This window comes from Micropterus salmoides, unplaced genomic scaffold, assembly GCF_014851395.1.
Source record: "Micropterus salmoides isolate LMB-PRFRI ecotype aquatic unplaced genomic scaffold, ASM1485139v1 Ms_hic_scaffold_18, whole genome shotgun sequence".
NCBI lineage: Eukaryota > Metazoa > Chordata > Actinopteri > Centrarchiformes > Centrarchidae > Micropterus > Micropterus salmoides.
The window spans coordinates 29,594,463-29,615,481 of NW_024040928.1; the positions used below are offsets into that span (position 1 = coordinate 29,594,463).

At 41.7% G+C, this 21,019-nt stretch overlaps 1 protein-coding gene across 1 annotated transcript in view; it reads left to right on the forward strand.

Annotated features, from left to right (window-relative positions):
• Nucleotides 1–6,245: 6,245 nt before the first annotated feature.
• Nucleotides 6,246–21,019, forward strand: part of si:ch211-202p1.5 (uncharacterized protein LOC103909337 homolog) — a 28,452-nt gene continuing 13,678 nt past the window's right edge. The window contains exon 1 of the mRNA XM_038727818.1: nucleotides 6,246–6,651. Within this exon, the coding sequence (XP_038583746.1) occupies nucleotides 6,591–6,651 (61 nt within the window). The 5' untranslated portion in view covers nucleotides 6,246–6,590. The remainder of the gene's footprint in view (nucleotides 6,652–21,019) is intronic.

Genomic DNA, 21,019 nt, shown 5'->3' on the forward strand with positions numbered 1-21,019 from the left:
CAGCATGCCTTTTGGTTTGGTTGTTTCTAATTAGTATTTTGTTAATAAAATGATTTGTTTAAATGTGAAACACTCTCTGCCCTGGCCTTATTTCATGTGAACCTTATATCTTGAAGGGAGCATGAATGTCGGCACCATATTTCATGGTAACAGACATTTCCCTCACAACCACTGTGACGCTTAAGGAAACTGCAGGGATCATCAGAGTGGCTCAGAGTCATCCTCTGGGGATTGTGAATGTCTGTAGAAAAATTCATGATAATTTATTCAATTATTTTTGAGATGTTTCAGCCTGAAACATTGGTGGACATTCCCGTCCTTAGAGACACGTCTCTAGCGGGATTTCTCTGTGCCTTTTTTTTTGTGGCTACGGTCATATGGCTGTTGGAGACCTGGTGCCCCAGATGATGTTTGTGCTCTTCAGTTGTTTTGAATTATCCCTTTCTCTGTGACACATCTCATCTTCCAAATTCCAGCACGTCGGTCAGTGAATGTATCCGTTTGAATCCATGTGTGCTATATGTTTTCAAAGTCCTCTGATTCCTGGAAAAGGAAACATGCCCGTACGGCATGTTGGCTCGACAGACTAAACTGCTGCTGGCGGGGGTTCAAACACTGACTGAGGGGGAAATGGAAACCACTCTACTTGTCATGCCAACAACATGGTTTGTGGAAGAAAGAGATGCCCTTTTAGTCGGCTGCTTTTGATCAACCATATTTTACACTTGAACTCTCCGATACACTGTTATGCAATCCACACATACATTTGTTTTCACCGTAGGTTGTGCTGATCTCCCAGTTTAAAAAATGATTCTGAATCGCACATCGTTTTCTTTCATTATCCTTCCTACTGACATATTTTCACTTGTTTGTTCTCTTGTGTCGCTTTTTTCTCGAACATATTCTCCTCTCTCACTGGTGTGTGTGAGTGTGTGTGTGTGTGTGTGTGTGTGTGTGTGTGTGTGGCAGGGGTCTTCTGTGCATCCCTGATTCCAAGCTAAAAACACGAGGAGCCTTTGCGATCAGGGCCCCAAGGCTCTGGAATGACCTGCGATCAGGGCCCCAAGGCTCTGGAATGACCTGCGATCAGGGCCCCAAGGCTCTGGAATGACCTGCGATCAGGGCCCCAAGGCTCTGGAATGACATCAGGATGTCGGAGTCAGTGTCTTCTTTTAAGTCTCGCCTGAAAACTTTTTTATTCCGGAAAGCGTTTTCTGATTTTATTTGATAGGCGAGCCATCTAATTGTTTTAATGTCACTTTAATTTGTGCATGTTATGTCGTATCTTATTGTGTTTTTTTAACTGTTATGATTTTAATGTTTTTATCCTCTGTGAACGCACTTTGTACTCTGTTTTGATAAGTGCTCTACAAATAAAGTTATTCTTATTTAAAGATATTACGGATAACTCTAATTGTACCATATAATTAATGGAAATTTCATCTTTTGTAAGTCTGTCTCTTGCCTCACTCTTTTTCTTTTTCCCTTTTGCTGCCTATTTTTTTTTTTACATACTCTCCCATTCCCCTCCCCTCCTCCTCCACCTCTCCCCAATTATCTCACCTCCTGGGGCAATGCAAGCGACAGGCTGTTTTCAGTTTCCTTCTGCATCTGCTGTGACAACAGCTAGGAGAAACTTTCAATGTCAAGACAGCTGACATATGGGAGATATGACAGAGGCTATATTTGAATTTCACATCTTAGCAAAACATTGTTTATTATCCTCATTACTGAATTTAGATTCAAGACTCAAAATGATGCCATGTGAATGAGGACTGAGTATGAATGAGTGACTACACACGGCCATAAAAACATGATGTGACAGTAGCACAACCTGAAAGGACCATTTTCTCACATTTTAACGTGATCAAATGAAGTACAGAGTCAGGGCATGGTTAGCATAAACACTGGAAGTAGATGGGAACGGCTAGCTTGGTTCTGTAAGTTCAAAAAAATACACAAACACCTCTAAAGCTCACTAATTAACACGTATCTCAATATTTTAATTTATTAACAAAAAGCAGCGGAAACCAATCATTGTAACAGGTTTGTGTACATATTAACCAATAAGACGCAGCGTGTTGATTAGTGAGTTTTAGATTTAGGTGTATTTTTGTACTTTGGATAGAGCTGCTTTCAGTCTTTAGCCACGGCCTGACTCTCAACACACAGACATGAGACTTACATCCAGCTTCTGATCTCTGTCTCTGATAGAAAGCAAATCAGATCATTTCCCAACATGTTGAACTATTCCTGAAGGAATTTCGTTTGGGTTAGAGAAAAGTTTAACCCAGGATTAAATTAGAAAAGTTCCACTTCTTTAAAAACTGGCAATTGAACCTAGGTAATAGGATTTTAAAGTAAAGAAGTCAAAATGTTGTGGTGATATAAATGACTGCCTGTTTCTGCTTCATGGTGGTGAAACTCACTTCCTCTGCACAGAACTTGCTATTTACTTTTTAGGACACCAAGTTCATTTCACGAGATCTGGTGGAGCAATTTTGGGGAAACCCAACGAAAGGCTCTTTATGGAGCTCACCATAGAATCTGCCTCCCAGATCCTCAGTCCTCGTTAATCTCTTTATGAATCTGGTTTACCGCAACGGCCTCCCCTTGGTTAAACAGACAGAAAGACAGCGAGACAACTTCCCCTAACTGGGCCCAAAAAAAGATAAAAAGACGGGGTCCACCTTATGTGGTTCGAGCCTTTTCCTGCTCAGTGTACAGTTTTGTGTTCCAGATGACCTCAGAACGGTCTCTTAAAGGCTGCAGGCAGCTCCACAGCAAGTCAGTCCAAAACAAATATGCTGACAGTATTATCTGCCAAAGTAGTAGGGAGGCTGAAAACTGCACACTTTTACAGCTAAAATGATAAATTATGGACATAAGTATTACGCACTTTTAAATCACAGCAGCTCTTCAGCTTCTCCAGCTAGAGTTGAATGAGCGAACACAGATTCTTTTTCATTTCTTAGCTGTAGTCCTTGCTGTCTAACGGGCCCTCCCTGTCCGGCCCATCCTCTCAGCTCACCACCCGACTGTAAAGCTGGTGACATTCAACTGGCTCGAGGGAAATGGTATTAAACAACAATAGAAAAATAGAAATATGGAATGAACCAACTATGGATGGCTTTAGATTGCATTTCATCCAGAATCAAATTAAATTATTGAATGTGAATCTCTTCAGATCCCTTCTTGAATCTTATCTTGTTAGTTGAGAAGGCAGAAACACAAGATTTTTTAGTGGCACCTGTACCTACAACTGGACAGATCCAATACCAATACTTGATTTTTTGGAATCGCTGGCGGCGAGTACCGATCCGATACCAGTGTGTTGAATAACATGTATTCTTCAATGTGAGAAAACGACTGGGAATCATTCTTTCATGTCTAAGGCAACATCAGGCTTGACTTAAACATTGCTTCCAAACTTTAAGGTGCTTGATTGAGTAAGTTGTGTCATAGTTTGCAGAGCTATCTCGCCCTTTGAAACATTGGCTACGCAGGTATTGCACTTAGATGTAGAACTTGTTGTGAAATACTGCTGACCCCTTGTTTTTAGCTCCCACCATGCCATCTTAGCTCTCCAAGCAAAATGTTGTTCGTTGTTTCAATGTTTAATTAATTAGATGGGCCCCTTGTCCCCAATACCCAATCCAGCTGTTTCTGTTGATATAAAACCTGATATCAGAATCGGATCAGTGCATCCCTATCGAAACTATGAAATATTAATTATTCATCCATCCATCCATCCATTGTCACCCGCTTACCCTGCGTATTGAATCTGACTGGGGTTTTCTTACTTTTGGAACAGAACCTGGAAGTTTCACTTTGACTTTGGTTCTCTATTCTGGCTGACGTTTGCTATCTATCCATGTTACTTAACTTGTAAGCTACCGTTAACAAACACGTTTTTTAAGTTATAAACAGAAACCAAAAGATAACAGAATCATAAAAATAACACTCGTCACCCAAGGAAGAGCCACGTGAAGTAATTCGTCCAGTTAGCACAGCCTCCCAGGTGGCTTCATTGCTTTATTGGTTTGTTCACGCAGAGTGGATCGACTTGTCAATGAGGTTATGAGAAGATTGCAAATAGAAGTAAGAAGACATTAAATACCACAAGCTCTACAATTCACCTGAAAGGAAGATTGTGGATGCCTTAGACCACGATCCCAGCCTTACTGCACATTGACTAACAGCCTCAGTGTTGACTCAGTAATTGTGTTAGAGCTGCTGGATATGTCTGTCACTATGATTGGCCAATTTGATCCATTTAACTGATGAAGATGTCAAACTGAAAAATGGAGTGTCAAATGGAGTGACTAAACGTAGCTGTTGGCGCCACTAATCGTGCAGAAAATATAAAATGTATTTAAATTTTCAATGTATTAGATTTCTTTTTATCCCCTTTGAATTCTCCAAGTATAAATGTAATGGCATTTTGACTGTTGAGATAATTTCTCTTAAAGGATGATTCCTTTGAGTTTCCCAACTTCAGCTGCAGCAGGCCAGTACGATGTTGAGACCCTTTATGGTTTTAATTTCCAAATTCTTGCCTCAAAGCAGCCTTCAGTAAAAATTGAACATACAATGCAAAATCTTCTGCGTCTCTCTGCGCTGCTCGTATCACTGAGCTGAACCCCAGCAAACCCACAAGCAGGTGACGGGTGCCCTGAGAGTCTTGCCAGGACCCCGGTCCCTCTTGCTCGAACTCGTCTTCTTTCTCCAACTCTGACTCGTGTTTCCACCGCCGTCTTCCTGCAGTAACTCGCCTCTCGCAAGATTTCAGAGCGAGAATTGTCCTTGAGTTTCCTGTTAAATACAAAGGGGGTCCCCGGGAGTCCCTCACAGGGATCCTTTCCATTATGTTGTCAGACACCTGGTTTAGCAGTCTGAGCCTGTAGCTGGCAACAAGAAGCACTTTCAGTGGTCGCCATTTTGACGGGCGCAGTCGCCCCGAGGTTATACGCCGCAGCCACTGCAGCCAGTTCCGCTGAAACATCTACTGCACTCATTCCAAACTAACCTACTAATCAAATGTGAAAAATGGTTTAAAAATACTCAATCCTTTAACCCGGTGGTTCTCAAACCTTTTAAACTTTTTTTCAACTTTATTGCTGCATTCTGGAGACATATTCTGCCCCAATTTATGGTGGAAATGTCTTTATTTATATCGAGGGGAGCACATTCTTATTCACGTCTTGCTGTGCAAATAAACCTTTCTTCGTGCATTATCCCCAGCATCCCCAGTGTAAATGACACCTACGTCCCCCACCACACGTAAACAGGTTAAATTCTTATCAGTCATCAACAATATTTGGGGAACAACAACTAAAAAAAGAGCCAAGATGAATTTAACTGAAATGAAAGGAATGATTGAAGTCAGCACAAAAGCATCAGTGTACTCTCGTCTCTCTTATTTACCTACATAAATCCTGTATGTTTCCCCTGGTCATCAGTCATTAACCCCACCTACAACTCCCTTGCAGTTACATTTCTCAGTTACTAGCATTTTAACGTGGCTTTCACTTCATTTAATGGGACTAGAACATTTGATGTAGTAAGTTTTTTAAGTTATTCCAAGACCAGGGAGCAAAGTAAGAGAAGGCTTTTTCACAGCTCAGTAAAAACCCTTGGAACCTGCGAACCAGTTTGATAACCAGAACTAGTTATAATATCGCCTTTCACCTTCAGAAACAGAGAACTGTGCCTATTCTCAAACTCAGCCACTGGATTTCTAAGCAGGGTTAAAGTCTAAACACCAGATATTTTGATATGTTACAGCAACATGAACTTTTAAAACAAATGTTAGGGATGATACTTATCTATCTATCTGCTTTTCACTTTCAACATCACAGCTGTTGTTGTTGGGGTCAGTGATTGTCTACATCGGCAGGATAACATTCCTTCATCTGTTGCCTCAAACACACGGATAAAGACATGTAGGCTACATACTAAACAACAGGGAGAGATTTAAGATTCTAAGGAGAATAAAAAAGCAGAGAGATGCTCACTGAGTCAGAGCCACAATGAATGAGACCACAGTGGGAGAGAAAGCATGAGAGCATGACACCGGTCAGCGGCGGGCGGAGGAGGCTGTAATTAATGACGTTCAAAAGTGTGGAGGTGTCTCGCTGCAGATCCAACCTCCCCTTTGTGTCCTCCTCCTCCTCCTCTCTTCCCTCCTGCAGTTCGCTTCTCTGCATCTGTTATGACACAACCTAATACAGCTGTGCTCCCAACTGGTCACATTATCCTCCCTCCGTCTGGAAACAACTGCAGCCTCAGAGCCCCTCTGGACACAGTTCAATACCCTGAACCAGCGTTGCCTTAGAACTGCACCTGGGTGGCAGCTGTTGCAGACTGCAACACTTACCTGACTGGACCAAGAGGACGTTTCTCTTTTTTCGAGTGTTGACTGGGAACCTTCGTAAGCTCAGGTGTGCCTTTCTGCGCCTTGTATGTTTTAAATATCTTTGGGCTCTTCTCTGCTGCTTTTATTACTGGAAGAAGGGAGCGACTGCAAGGAATTTTACGTGAGGTGCTTTCAGCAAATTTCTCACCTGGACGCTGAGGAGGCAAGCAGGATGGACTTCCCTTACTTTTGGCTTCTCACCTCAACTCTGATGTTGATCCATCAGCACCAAGGTAAAGCAATCTTTAATATCTGTAGCTCCAGATAGGGTTCATATGAGGATGGGACATTTAAAGAGTTTGAGGTGAGGTGCTGCCTTTTGGCAGATTAGAGCTTGGATATAAGTTAAGCAACTCACTCTCTTTACGTTTTATTGCGATGAAGACAATCGATTAACATCTTGCATGTACAGTGTGGAAGTATGCATTCTTTCTGCCGCCTGACACATTATCAAGTGAGCTGATTTTTAAAAAATCATTCCTCCTTGTGTTTGTCCTCATTTTGGATCTTATTCTTGGAACTTGTTTTTTTTTCTACCTTTTTTTTTAAATGGCCAATTGCATACCTTTTAAGGGTGTAGACATGGCCAGATTTACCTGCTAGAAGGGCCAAGGGCAAAATGTAGCTGCGGGGGCCCCTTTTAACCTCCATTCGTCTGACTTGTGCTGTGTGAATATTTTTTTACACTGGGTGAGGACCTTTCCAGGAATGCTGTGGGGTAATTTGATCAAACAAATGGATTTTGACAAAGGGATGCTCTTGTTGACTTCAAAAGAAGGTGATAAAGGATGTCATTATGTGTCTGTTGTAGGCCATCTGTTTTTACTGGCTAAGTTCGTACCGGGCCTTTAGGGATGGTAGTGTCGCCCGCCGGTCTGACACTTTGTTCTAGAGTGAAATATCAGTGGCTTTGCTACAGAAATGTGTACAGATATTCATGATCTCCAGATGATAAAAGTCTTTATTGATCTCCTCACTTTTTGTTTTAGTGCTACCAGCAGCTCACATTTATCATTTAGCCATTGGAATAAATCCACATGTGCTAGATGGATTACAACAACATTTGGTACATGGTTCAGTAATTTCTTTTCCTCTAGCACCTCCAGCAGGTTTGCAGTAAAATATCTGGACAAATATTTGATGGATTACCATAAAATTTGGTACAGACATTTATGTTCCCCTCAGGATGATTTGTAATCACTTCAGTCAAAGTTTCAGTGTATCAAATAGTGTTTTGTCTATGTCTTACAGTTTTTCTCACTCGCCTTGGTACATTTCAGATCAGAATAGAAATTCTCAAAGCTACTTGTCCAACCTCCACATCATCTCATCACTTGTGCACACCGTAAAAGCACTTTCTCATTGTTTTGAACAAATTGCAAAAGCTTTGACACATTGATGCGAATGATAATGTACAATTATCTGCTGTTTCCCACATTATCAATTGCTTATGTCATGCTGATCCCAATAATGTATAATACCGGTTCTCAGTTGAATAGTCTGACCCCCCCAAAACATCTAGGCACAAGTTCATTGCATAAGTCACTACATGCAGAATGGCTGAAGACGTTGTCAAAATCAAAGTTAAATAAAGTCAAACTTTATTGTCATTCTCCACATTCAAATACAGCTGAACGAAGTGTTGTTTTGCACAGACCATGATGCATAGACAAAATAAGAATAGACAACAACCAATCACAACATACTACCGTAGCAACACAGCCCTCAGACCATTCACCTGATACACACAATACCACACACATTGAACAGTAACAATACACAGTGAGCAGAGGAGAGAGAGAGAGAGAGAGAGAGAGTCTAGATCTGTCAATCATATTTTCTATCCACCATTGTGTCCCTGAGCAAGACACTTAACCCCTCGTTGCTCCAGAGGCGTGCGACCTCTGACATGTATAGCAATTGTAAGTTGCTTTGGATAAAAGCGTCAGCTAAATGAATAAATGTATTCATGATATGTTTATATGTTTTGAGAAATGCACTTACTGTTTTGCAAATGTTGATGATGATGATGATTTGAGAAATGTACCAAAGTGAGTGAGAAAAACTGTACTAAAAACTGACATTCCCATCAGCCTTAGCTGTATTTTTATTTTTTGTATTATTTAGCAAATATTAGTTACCACACTAAAAGAAGATGGTGATTGTGGCACACATGAACGTTAGCAGTGTTATGGTGACTATGCTGCAGTTCTCTGCTCAGCGTCACAACACAAAGGCACACCAACATAACAACCACTTATTTTTTCTAAGACTTCACCTTTCTGTTTCACACAGTTGCCTTTTACTAATGCTTTCTGACTTTTAATGTCTCACAGAAGCTCAGGTGTGATGGGCCAGTTAATAATAATAATAATAATCTGTTTACAGAAAGTCAAAGCAGTTTTAAAGTGTAACCAAAAGTCATTCAACCATTGAGCTGACAACATAAGGCTATTTAATATTTCCCCTAAAGCCTCCTTCTTGTGGGTTAAATACAAAAAACATCCTCTCTTAAACCAGTATTTCAAGTTAAACAGCAGTACACGTTATTATTCGTTCAATTACTTTCCAGACATGCATAATACACATCAAAACGGCTCAGCATCAGGTCTAATTTGACTACAATTTCTGCACATTAGTTACACAGTAAGCTCTTTTACCTGAGCAATCATAGTTATTCCCCCGCTGAATTGAACAATTGCATACAATTGAAACAATACCTGTGGCTGTAGTATCCACATAAGTCTAGTTAAAGTAACAGTTTTGTGCTATCTGGAAAAACAACCACATGCCACATGGTTTATCTTCACATACTATATAAACATATGGTTCTTGTCAAAAAAAAAAAAACATGCCCAAAGAAGTTGTTTTCAAAGACGCAGTGTAGTTTTAATAAGTTCAAAAGATGTGGAGATAAAACCTTAAGGCAGGCGGGCATGTTGCCTGAAGAGAGGGGTGTAGCTCCTTAACCTGACCTCCTCATTATGAAATCGGCTTGTGGTTTTGAATCCTGACCAGCCCTAAATCCACTCATTTCCACTCATTAAGCTTTCGTTCAACTCTGAAAGAGGGGTGCTTTAAGTGAGTATGCACAGTCTTTCTCTGCTTTCCTGGCTTTGAGTGTTACGTGAACGTTTAGTTCAGGAGTGGACCCAAGAACAGGACACAGACACAGAGGTAGGGTGAAGTTTGGAAGATGGATGGAGATGGGTTGAAGGGAGGGACCGGCAGGGCGGCTTGGCAGGCAAAGGAAGCAAGGGAGAGGCAGGCAGACCGACCCTGCACCGTTAAACAGACAAGCATTTGTTCAGGTCAAAAGAGCACAGGGAATACTAATTGCAAAGATTGTAGAGCCAGAGGCCTGGTCGTAACTGTTACTGAAGTTAAGATAACAATCTGATAGTGACAGGGTGTAGAGCCTGTGGGGTTGAAATACTAAGGCTGATGACCTGATGGTGTGCAGGTCATCAATCAAGAGCCAGGAGAGGGAGCAACACACTCACACAGACAACGGCTTTCATGAGACTGCAGGCAATTCCAGTTTGTTTCTGTTTAAGACAGACTGTCCGCACTGTTATTTGCAAGTAAACAGATCAGATCCAGTCAATACGTACGCTGGTGAGACGAAGATGGGAAATGGAGATTCATCATCTCGTCCTCCAAACAGGCATGGATTGCAGCAGAGATTCTGTCCAGCCGCTCTGATACACTCAGATCACTCTGAATTTGACGTTTGACGCAAAAGGCACGTTGAAATCCTATTTCAGCATCTGTAGATCTGTATTGCATTTCAAACAACCTCCAAATGTGGCTTGGATCCAGTTTGTCCGGACTTTCTATAATCAGTCTGGATTCAATCTGAACATGCCAAAAAACTGATTTGGGCTGGCAGTGTGAACAATGTAAAAACAGGCCGAAAGGGGAGCACAGGAGAACTGAGGGGAAATACCGGTGCGCGGCCCTGACACTAACTTCACTCTAACTACTCTGTCCATTTTTATTCTCCTCTATCCCCCCTTCTCTGTTGGTCTTAATCTCTGCTGCTTGTTTTGTGTCCTTTTCATTTTGTCACCGCCAAACATCTGAGGCCTATTAGGGTTTCCTGCAGAAAACAGAGCTTTTGAACCTGGAACAACACTACAGTTTCATTCTTTAAACACCTTGGACACTGGAGAAAACCCAGTAGCCCATATAACTACAGGAGTGACTGACAGAGCCAGGGAAATATGTTCTAAAACTCAATCTGTGCGTCTTGAAGCCATAACTTTTTAAAACCTTCTTTAACCAGACATTCACAACATCTGGTATCATTAATATTTACGTTTGTCCACAGCGTGGCACGAGTGGAAAGCCAGTGTTCTTCCTCAAATAAAAATAGTTTATCCCACTTATGTATTAAATGATGGCAGAACAATCCAAAGCACGGCCAATTTATTCCAGTGAAAGCTCAGAAAGCTACACCTGCTGCGTCCATGGCACATAAGCATTACCTAGCAACTGAACACAGTTAACTGGCCACACCAACCCGTTCTCACTCCCCGACCCCGACATATGGACGCATGGCCAAGACCCTTCGGTGTCAGTTTGTAACGCACTGGGGATCCCTACAGCGTCGTAGTTCAATGCAGTGGGGGAAGCCCTGTAGCGTCAATTTGTGACAGTAAAGGTAGGTATATGATATTTAACAGAACAGACTGAGTAAGGAGGTGGTTGGAGTGGGTGGAGGGCCAGAACCCGGACTTTGAACTAGGAGATCGGGGTTTGTGTCTTGTGTGAAACAAAAAGTCAACATTAACATTTGACATAAGTTAACTTACGTGTTAACTGACCTACCTAGTTATTTTAACCCAAACCATGATCTTTTCCTAACCCTAACCAAGTAGATTTGTTGCATAACCCAACCAAACTGCAACATTTCACTTTAATAACGTGCCATTTCAAAATGACGATGTTTAAAAGCTAGCATTTTATTTTGAAAGTCTAACCAGACGTTGTAAATGTATTGTTGCTAACATTACCAGACGTTGCATATTTGTTGTTGCTAAGCGTTGCTAATTTGACCGCGGAGCCTTAAACGTCTCTAAATGATGCTAAAGGGGTTCCCAGGGCGTTAAAAAGCGACGCAAAAGGGCCTTCACCAGGCATCAATATGTGACGAGTCGAGAGTGAGAATGTGTTGGCCACACACACATGACTTTTTAGATACAGTTAAAAGAGTGGAGATAGCTGCAGATAGCTAAAGCTATCGTCTGATTGTCCAACGATTGTTTTTATCACCAATCTTAAACCAAAAAACATGTAGTAATGGATTAAACATTGTTTTTTTTTCTGCTCTAATGTAAGCTAACCTAGGGTTACATTCAAGGCCAAGAGTTAGCATATCATTAGCTTACTATGTGATTACAGGTTATATTAAAAAACATGCACTGTGTGGGTGCTGGTCCTGTGTGATACTGGATCAGAGTTCAGGATAACGTTTGCAGCTCAGTCTCAGTCTTTATTGGATTCGAGGAAGTTTACACTCCAGCAGCCCATGCCAAACTCATTATTCAAGACAGTGTTACGTTTGCCAAGCTCAAAGGTCAGTCCTCCTCTTCAAAGTCTTTTCTCAAGTAAAAGTGAAAAATATTAACTGAGTGGTGAGCGAGTGGAAAAACTGTCCTGCTGATCTTCTGAGTCTGATGTAAGTAGATTTCTCTCCTGTGTTTCTGACTTAAGAACAGGCAAAAATGGGTTTTGCCAGCATAATCTTGCTAAGTTCCTTTCATTCGATTTTTCATCTTTGAAACAAGTGGGGAAAAGCTCATAACCCTATAACTTTGCAAAGCCTGCAGCAGGTCCACAAACTTCCCTGAGCGGCTCATCGGGGGTTGTTGGTGGAGAGCGTGTCAGGTTTTTTCAGCCTATCTGGGGATTCAAACTGGAGACATTTGGGTTTAAAAATTTCCAAATTAGGCTGAGAGTTTACATTGGCTATCATGTTGCCTCAGCACCTTTGTTACCTCCCAAGAAACTTGAGTCTACCAAGGCTAGAACAACACGATGGGCGTGAAATGCTCACTGGCGTGTTTCAACCCCAGATTGTGTCCTAACTGCTTACACGATCACACTGAATCTGATTTTAGGAGGCTTCTACCTGCAGGGTGACTTCTCCGCCAATTCAAACAGCCAGCTCACGGATTAGGCAGCTCTTCAGCCTGTATATTGTCAAATATTGTCAGACCCTGTGGAGCCGGGCAGACTCTCTCATAACAGAGCAAGAAATTGAACCATGGCTTGGCAGTCTCCAAACAATGTCGAGTCTGAGGTTTTTCTTGTGGTTTCTGGGGCCACAGATGCAAACTATCACAGACATTTCCATGAATACTTGCACATGTACACAAAGTATGCAATCTTTTGGGCACCGGCACACAAATACCTGCAGTCAAAGACCAGACAACAGTAAATGAAATTATAGGAACAGGAAGCACGCATTGCTTTGAGGGCTGATTGGAGGATTGAACGCATGCCAAAAGCGGAGACAGGAACTTAACCAGGAAAAATGTATATGTTTACATCCATTAGGTATGATCCATTGCCTTTAGCGAGGAAACAATAAACTGCCAACTCTCCCATACAGTTTGATGTCACATATGCTCCCATACAAAGAGATTGGCACATATCCAAGTAAGGGTTTTGACACTTCAAATGGAAAATCATGGCAGCCATTGCACTAATCGGCCAAACCTGTTTTTGAGGTTTTTAAGTGAGAATGTTGCATGTTCCACTCAAGCTTGAGTTTCCCCAAAGTTCCTGATCCTGAAAGATTTGTTTTCCTAGTTGGCCCCCAGTGAACATTAAATACCTTCAGAATTTGGTTAAACACAATGTGGTTTTCTATAACCAGGGGAACAATGTTATTATGTGTGGTTTCTCTCCTTATGGCGTCCATGAACAGACCATGAACATCAAGCCAAGGGTCTCTGTAGTTTTAATATCTTCGTTCTCTTTATTAATGCTCTCATGGCTGCTGGAAACTGCTCCCTTGGCCACTAATGTTGTTGCGATGTTGACCACAGAGACAGTGAAACCACTGATTGATTGAAATGTTTACCAGGATTGTTGTTCACATTGTTACAGCTCTTTTTGCGGTCTGTTGGTGGCATTCAATGTTCATGTGGGATTAGACATTTTATTGGTGCTGCATGATCTGGGAGCTGCACAGAACTGAGCCCCAGTGGTGCCTTACAGTGTTAGTTTTCCATTCAGGGAACAGAAACTGCTAACTGGAACATGTAGCCCATGAAGCAGCCTTGTGTGACCTTTCTGCTAACAGGATGTGACTCCTAACTATCCTGAAGACTGAACTGCCATTTAATTTCACTTCCTTCGTTCAGTCTGACATTGTGTTCATTTCAGCCGTTACTTTGCACATATTTTAAACAGTTAACATCAGCAGCAAGTCATTTTCAGTTAACATTTAAGCTGCAGAAGCAGATGCCAAGAGCAGATGTCTCAAGGATCAAAGCAATATTTTGATTCAGGAGTCGAAAGAAATATGTTAAGTTGACTTGTACAGCTGCATCCGTCATGTCCACACATTTTTCTGTAGCAATGTTTCTGGCTCTGGCACAGGAAGATTCTTAATCTTGCTGACAAAGATCTTTTTTGAATAGCTGAAATAACCTGAGATGGGCTTGGTGATTTAGATGTTTGGAGCCAGCTACTCCTGTGCTGGAAGAATAATAAAACCTGGGCCCATGTTTCCTATGTGTCACTTAAGAAAATGTACCACGTGAGCAAAATACAAACTCAAATAAGACAAGTTATGACTAGACTTTGACACGGGGCCCTCTACAGTCCTCAAGATTAAGTAATAATGCCTAACCCATCTTAGTTGATATTGTTGTGCGACTTCTCAACAAATGATCAGAAATGAATTGACACTCAATGAACCTGGGACTTTGGGCTCCTGGGGGTCTGGGACCCTGGGATAGTTACTTTGCATTTTTGGTAAAATTCGAAACACCAAGTGAAAGTAAGATTTTAAAGACAAAACCACCTCAAATGTTTTTACCTACTTGAAAGCAGGTGTGTAGCTTTTCATCAGCTTATTGAAATGTCTTTCTCACCTCCTGTCAGAAGCATTGGTTGAGTTGTGCTCATCACCGGACCACCTTGTTTACTGTGAACTGCGGTGATCTGTGTCTTTTTGTATCGGCCAAATCAACTTGCAGACGGACAGGATCACTTTAAGCTGATCTGGTTGCTTTTCGCTGAAGAATCAATAAAATCTGAAAACAATGAGCCGTATTTGTGGCTTTGTTCTCCTTCTTTCTTCTCATGTTACTTGAAACAGGCTAAATCTGCTTCATAACTGTTCCTGTGTTACAGACACGTACACCTCTACAGATGCCTGCATGTGCAGTTGCTTATAATGGTGTCATGTGTCAGTGGATTGGTGTCTCTAAAGTAAAACTGCAGCCACAAGTTTTTAATTTATGCAGTAATTTGTTCAGTTAGTCGCTGTCCCAGGTTAGATGGAAGCAATTAAAGAAGCTGCCTGAAGAGTTACTGTTGGTGTGCTGTAGCCACAGGGCGCTCACACTGTGCCTGTGTAGCAGCGATGTAGAGGCTGGTTTCACCTTGTTACCTTCTTACTGTCATTTATAACAAGATGGCATTCTAGTGAGTTCATAGAGCTAGCTGGAAAACACATATTAGGTATTACTAATGTATATATATCTTGAGATAGAGGAAATAGAGATTAGTCCACATATTACAACAGATTTGCAAGCTGGATTTAAAGAAACTGCAGTGGAGGTCTGGAAAGCCAAAAACAAGATGGACAAGATAATAAAATATCCATCAGGAATTTAAATTATGTTGGTGCGGACAAAACGATGGGTGTTGAAAGCTGATGACTATGAAAGGCTCAGCTTGTGTCTGCTGACAAACCTGAAGACTGATGATGTGTTGAGTGGCGGCAGCTCAGGAGGCACCCAGCTTATCTGCAGTCCATCGGTCAGTTCATAAAACTGGTGAAAAAAATGGTGAGCTAATAATGAACTGTATACTGTTTGATGCCTGTCATGTCAGAGTGTTAGTTGCCTCAAAGTGAAAAACTCCTGCCACCACACATCTGGGTGCAGTGCTTAAACTCTGTAGAGGGAGAAGAGTTTGGTATTCATTGATGTCACTCTGGGTTTGGCATGTTGTAGTCAGGTCATACTTTTATGGCAAAACAGTTTCGGAAATACTGTTAACGGTTGCTTAGCTTAGCATAAAGACTGGAAACGGGGAAACAGCTCCTTCCAAATGTAACAAAATCCACCTACCAGCACCTGTTAAGTTCACTGATTAACACGTTCCATCTCGTTCATGTAATCCAACAAAAAAACAAAGTGTAAAAGTGGCAGTTTGGTTTTCTTTTAGACTGTTTCTTGGCTCTTGGCAACCAGTGGAGACTCCAGGAAGATACTGTACGTGGTGAAGATATAGTCGTGATAATCTTACTTATTTTAATTTTTACAGTCATTACAAGTGATTGATTGCTCCACAGTTGCAGTGAGAGCATCACTTGATCATTTTCCCTCAGACTGGGGATTCAAACATGCCACCTGCTTGTCTAACCTTGTGTGTGTAAACCACAGCCTGGTCTACACTATAAAGAGGATATTGCTTGAGGGTGTGTTTTGTGTGTGTGTGTGTGTGTTTTTTGGAGGATATGTGATGACCGTGAAAGAACAGCGCGTCATCCCCATGCCAAATGGATTAAAACCCATCACATTCGCTTCAGCATCAGAAGAAAACACCTCAGCTCGGCCGTGTTTGGCTTGGCAGCGCTGAAAGTGAGTGTGCAAACAATTTGGAAGGTCATGTTTGTTTTTTGTGAATTCGTGTTGCAAGATAAACATAAAGGCAGAGTTCACTTTTCAAAAGTCTATCCAATTATCTCGTGCCGTTTTCTGACATTGCTGCTCCAACAAATACCCCATTTATCAGGAGTCACGGTGGTGTCTTACTCCAAACACCAAGGTGATTAAAGTGAGGGCGTCTGCAATGCTGAACCCACAGAGCGTTGGGGACGTGAAGCCGGTAATTATCAGCGTTATTAGGAATGTTAAAGTAAAGAGGGGTTTGGGGTTTTCTTCCAGGGATATTTGGAAACACCTTACTGCGTGATTTCTTGAACCACCATGACATCTACTCACAGAATGCATCTCTACTTTTAAACATCTTTTAGAAACATAAGACTTTTCTTTAACTTAAAAGGCAGCCAGTACGATCTGCAGCAGCAGAGAATCGCAAAACTGTCCTTGGGTCAAATGAGTCAAACTCTCAAAGAGAAACCAAAAAATAGAAATGTTTGGTAAAGTTGCAGCATTTATTGTGACTCCAAAATATAGTTATCATTGCAACAAAGCTTGTAGTTAATCAGATTTTAAAAAGTATTTTTCCTCATGTCACTGAGCAAAAAAATTCCACCAGCTCTGTTCAGAATGTCTTGCGTGGAGATATATCAGATGAGGAGGGGGGCACAGCTCAGTGTTTAGTAACATGATAATAATAATAAGCAGTTCTGGTAGAGCTAGCTTGGCTAACCATTGGTCGGGTGACCTCCCACCTTGCAGGAGCCGGTCCCTCGAAAGTTTCCTGGTATTGCTCTGTTTCTCGGCTTGTATGTAGAATAGCGTGAAACTGTTGGCAGGAATGTTTATCACATCGCTTGATTGCTCATACAGAGATAGACACAAACAAAAGACCACCATGGTACCACTGGAGACTACCTTCAAATCAGACCTCTAACATGTAATGCAAGAAAGAACTGTCAGCATGCTGCGGCAAATTTCACTCAGGTTTGTTCAAAAACAAAACATTACAGATTTTAGAACCAGGTCAAAGAGAAGAAAAACATTGTGTTAATTGGCGTCGGACGACCTTTGAGTCTGCTGTTTGAAGCCACAATGACCACAAGGCCGAGCAGGACAGTAGTGCCGTTACTCCTCCTCATTAGGTTGTTCTTGATGATGCGGTAGTGATGAGTGTCTGGCAGGGAGCTGCTGAGCTGACAGATCTGGCTGGCTGGCACTGGAACACACAGGTGCAGGTGAACACTGAGGCCTGACCAATACCTGAAACTACTCCACAACAACAGGTCTCTCTCAGGCGTCCTGGAGCAGCGGGGAGTGTTTGACACATCGACATGTTGACCCGATGATGGCGCTCAATGAAAAGTCAGAGGATCACCAAAGTTACAACAGTTCGTTCTGAGGGGAACATTAAGATCTGAACCACAAAGCCCCCAAACCTCATCATAATAATATTAATAAACTTTATTTATGAGACACTTTTCAAAGAAAAGAAATACAACCAGACAAGGGAGACACAATGAATCAGGCTGAGGAACACGAGCAAAAAGGAAGTAAAGACAATGGAGAGGAGGTTGGGGTGGATGGATGAGTCAGAGTGCGTCACTTGTTTGCACAATTCTGGTTTCTGTGAGCTGTCTGTGAACACCAGACCAAACCCGCTCACAGCTTCGACCACCTGGTAACCACTGAGGAAACTCCTTTGACTGATGAAGGCTGTGGGATCCAGCTGAAAGCTCTCGAAAGGCCAGTAAATGAGCTAAGATTATTTGTCAAACTCCTTATTTCTTGTTTGATTTTCCCATTATTTTCCATAGGCACTTTCAAGGCATGTTCCATTCTCACTCCCAAGCTGTCACATATGGGCGCATGATCAAGACCCCTTAGTGTCAGTTTGTAACACACTGGCTAAAGCCCTGTGGCCTCATAGTTCAAGACATTGGGGGAAGCCCTGTAGTGTTATTTCTAAAATCTATAAGCAGGTGTATAGTTAATATGAGAAAAATCTTAGTGAAGAGGTGGATGGGTGAGCCAGAAACCGGAGGGGACCACTCAGGAGACTAGTGTTCGTTTACCATGTCAAACAAAAAGTCAACATTGATTATTTTTAGTGAAGTTATGTAGGTTATGTAAGTAGCATCACTTAACTTACGTAAGACCAACACATTCTCACTCCCAGCTTGTCACATATGGACAGTCAAGACGCCTTGGCCTCGCTTTTTCAACGCCTTGGGTACCCTTTAGCGCTGTTTTTGGACATGTAAGTCTTCGTAATAAAACTAATTGTTAACGTTGTAAAATGTCACGATTTGGTTAGGTTTTGGCACCAAAAGAACTTGGTTAGGTTTATGAAAATAACAACTTTATGTGACTTAAATTACATAAGTTAAGTAACATTACTTGACTAACTTACGCAACTTAAATAAAAACATTTAATGCTGTTTAAATCAGAAACGAACACCAGTCTCCTGCTTGAAAGTTTGGTGTCTGACCCACCTGTCCACCTCCATACTCAGACTTTTATGTTAAATATCCTACACGTGCCTTTAACGTTCATAAACTGTGCACCGCTGAAAAAGCTTATTAGGAGTTGGCGGGTTCATTTTCTCTGGTGAGTACATTTAGTTTTAAGCCTGTTCTTTCGCTAGACAAAATTATCATCCCGGTTAAAATGACATGAATTACAGATCCACTTAGCTAAGCAAGCTAGCTAGCTCCACACAGAGCCATTGATTCCTCAGTATCTTGAAGAGGTTTCAAATCCGCAGTCCACAAACCAACGTGTGACATCACTTCTATGCTTACAAACTGACTCAGATGGGTCTTGACCAAGCATCCACGCTGTATGTGAGGAGTTGGGAGTGAGAATGTGTTGGTTGGAGTTACAGTACTCTGTGTGACCTCTGAGTCTTCTTCTTCATTGCTATTAAAGTTGCTGATTGAGCAGACAAAGTTCTTTTACTTCAAGAGTTGTTGGAAACAAAAAGACAAACAGTGTCCACATTCACTTAAGAATCCTTGGATTCATGTTCCACCAATGTGGATAGGGGAAAACTGGGTAGTGAGCTTCACAGACAAATAACAGCGTCTTTGGAAACTTCACATGAATAACAACCTCAAATATTTGATTCTCTGGGACACAGCAACATAAAGAGCAGGCCTCGGCCATTTATGGTGAGAAGAGGTGTTATTTTGTGTAAATCCCTCTTTGCCCAAACATTCCCCTGTGTGCACTGAGAGCAGGATCAAAGGCTGTCTGTGGGCTTTATGGGCTGTGTGTGTTTAATATGTACAAGTGTGTATGTAGGCCTCGGTGTGTGTGTGTGAGTGTGTGTTCAGGTGTAGAGTTACAGTATAACACTTCTGCTCATGCTGTGGTTGTAAAGTGTAAAGAGGCAGAGAGTTGTTCTAACGCCTGTGAGGTGCCGGCCACATGCCAAAACTTATTAACAAAGGAAAAGATGGGTCACACACTCTTCAGGGCAACACACACCAGCCGTGTCGGATTATGTCATTTGAAGTAGTCATGGTACAGAAGCCAGGATGTGCTCACCTGGGCTGAACATGTGATAATGTTTAGCTTTCCTGGAGCGTTGATTGTTGTGATTATTGGATGAAGACCCATGTCAGGACTAAGAGTTTGCCTCACACGCTCTCCTTTGTCACACAGTACAGTTGTCAGTCAGAAGATTTCTTCAGGATGCCAATGCAAAGCACCACTTTGGTTTGGAGTATCAACTATATATTCATGGTTTCTACAGGCCGAATCCTAAGAGCTTCCCGTCTAGCACCAGCTGGTCAAATATTTACCATAGAATACCTCACCAAGACTGTCCAAGAGTGTACAGCCAGGTATTTGGTAGTGAACCAAAGTGCTGGACACATGTTGATCAGAGGATCACCAAAATGATTACAGTTCATCCTGAGGGGGAACATGAAAGTGTGTTTCTCACTTCACAACCTCATGTTGCGATTGTTTTAATAATCGAGCATTCTACAGATGATTTCATAGATTCATCGAGTGATTAGATGAGAAACACTTTTGCTTGGCGGCTCCAGTACCTGGATCAGCTGTGTAACTCAAATCCCTGTAATGTTACGACCCAAACTCACGGACTAACCAGTCAGAGAACAATAACAACAAACGCACATTTATACATTTACAACTAACCATTTTGCAGTCCTCGCCATCAGATCAGGTTGTCTTCACTTGTCCCTGTCGTTGTGCGACAGTAAAAATCATCTGTGCGAAACAGTTTGCTTTATATAGTGCTAAATACTGCTTAAACAAAGCAACAGTGCAAACAATTTGCACCAATGCTTTTTTTCAGTAATCTAGTTCATTAAGTTTCTCGATGAATCGTCTCAGCACTAGTTGGCACTGTAGGAATTGTCAAGGGGATCACCCAAGTCATTAGAATTCATCGTCAGGGAACTATGAATGTATGTACAAATATACTTTTGCCATTCCGTCAAATAAATACTATGACATTTCAGTGTGGAACAAAGAGGAGACATTGCCATCCAAAGATTACAGATGTAGGTGCTGGAAATACCGAGAAGGTCCACACAAAAGCTGACTGTAAGCAATAACTTTACTCCCTGGACTTTAGAGGAGGGCCCTCTCATGCACTTCCTAAACAGCCTGACTGCGGTGTGAAGAGCAACAGAAAACTGAATATTTTTTTTAAAGGAAATCTGGCTAAGAGAACAGTTTTGGTCCCTACAAAATATTGGTACGTAACCACAT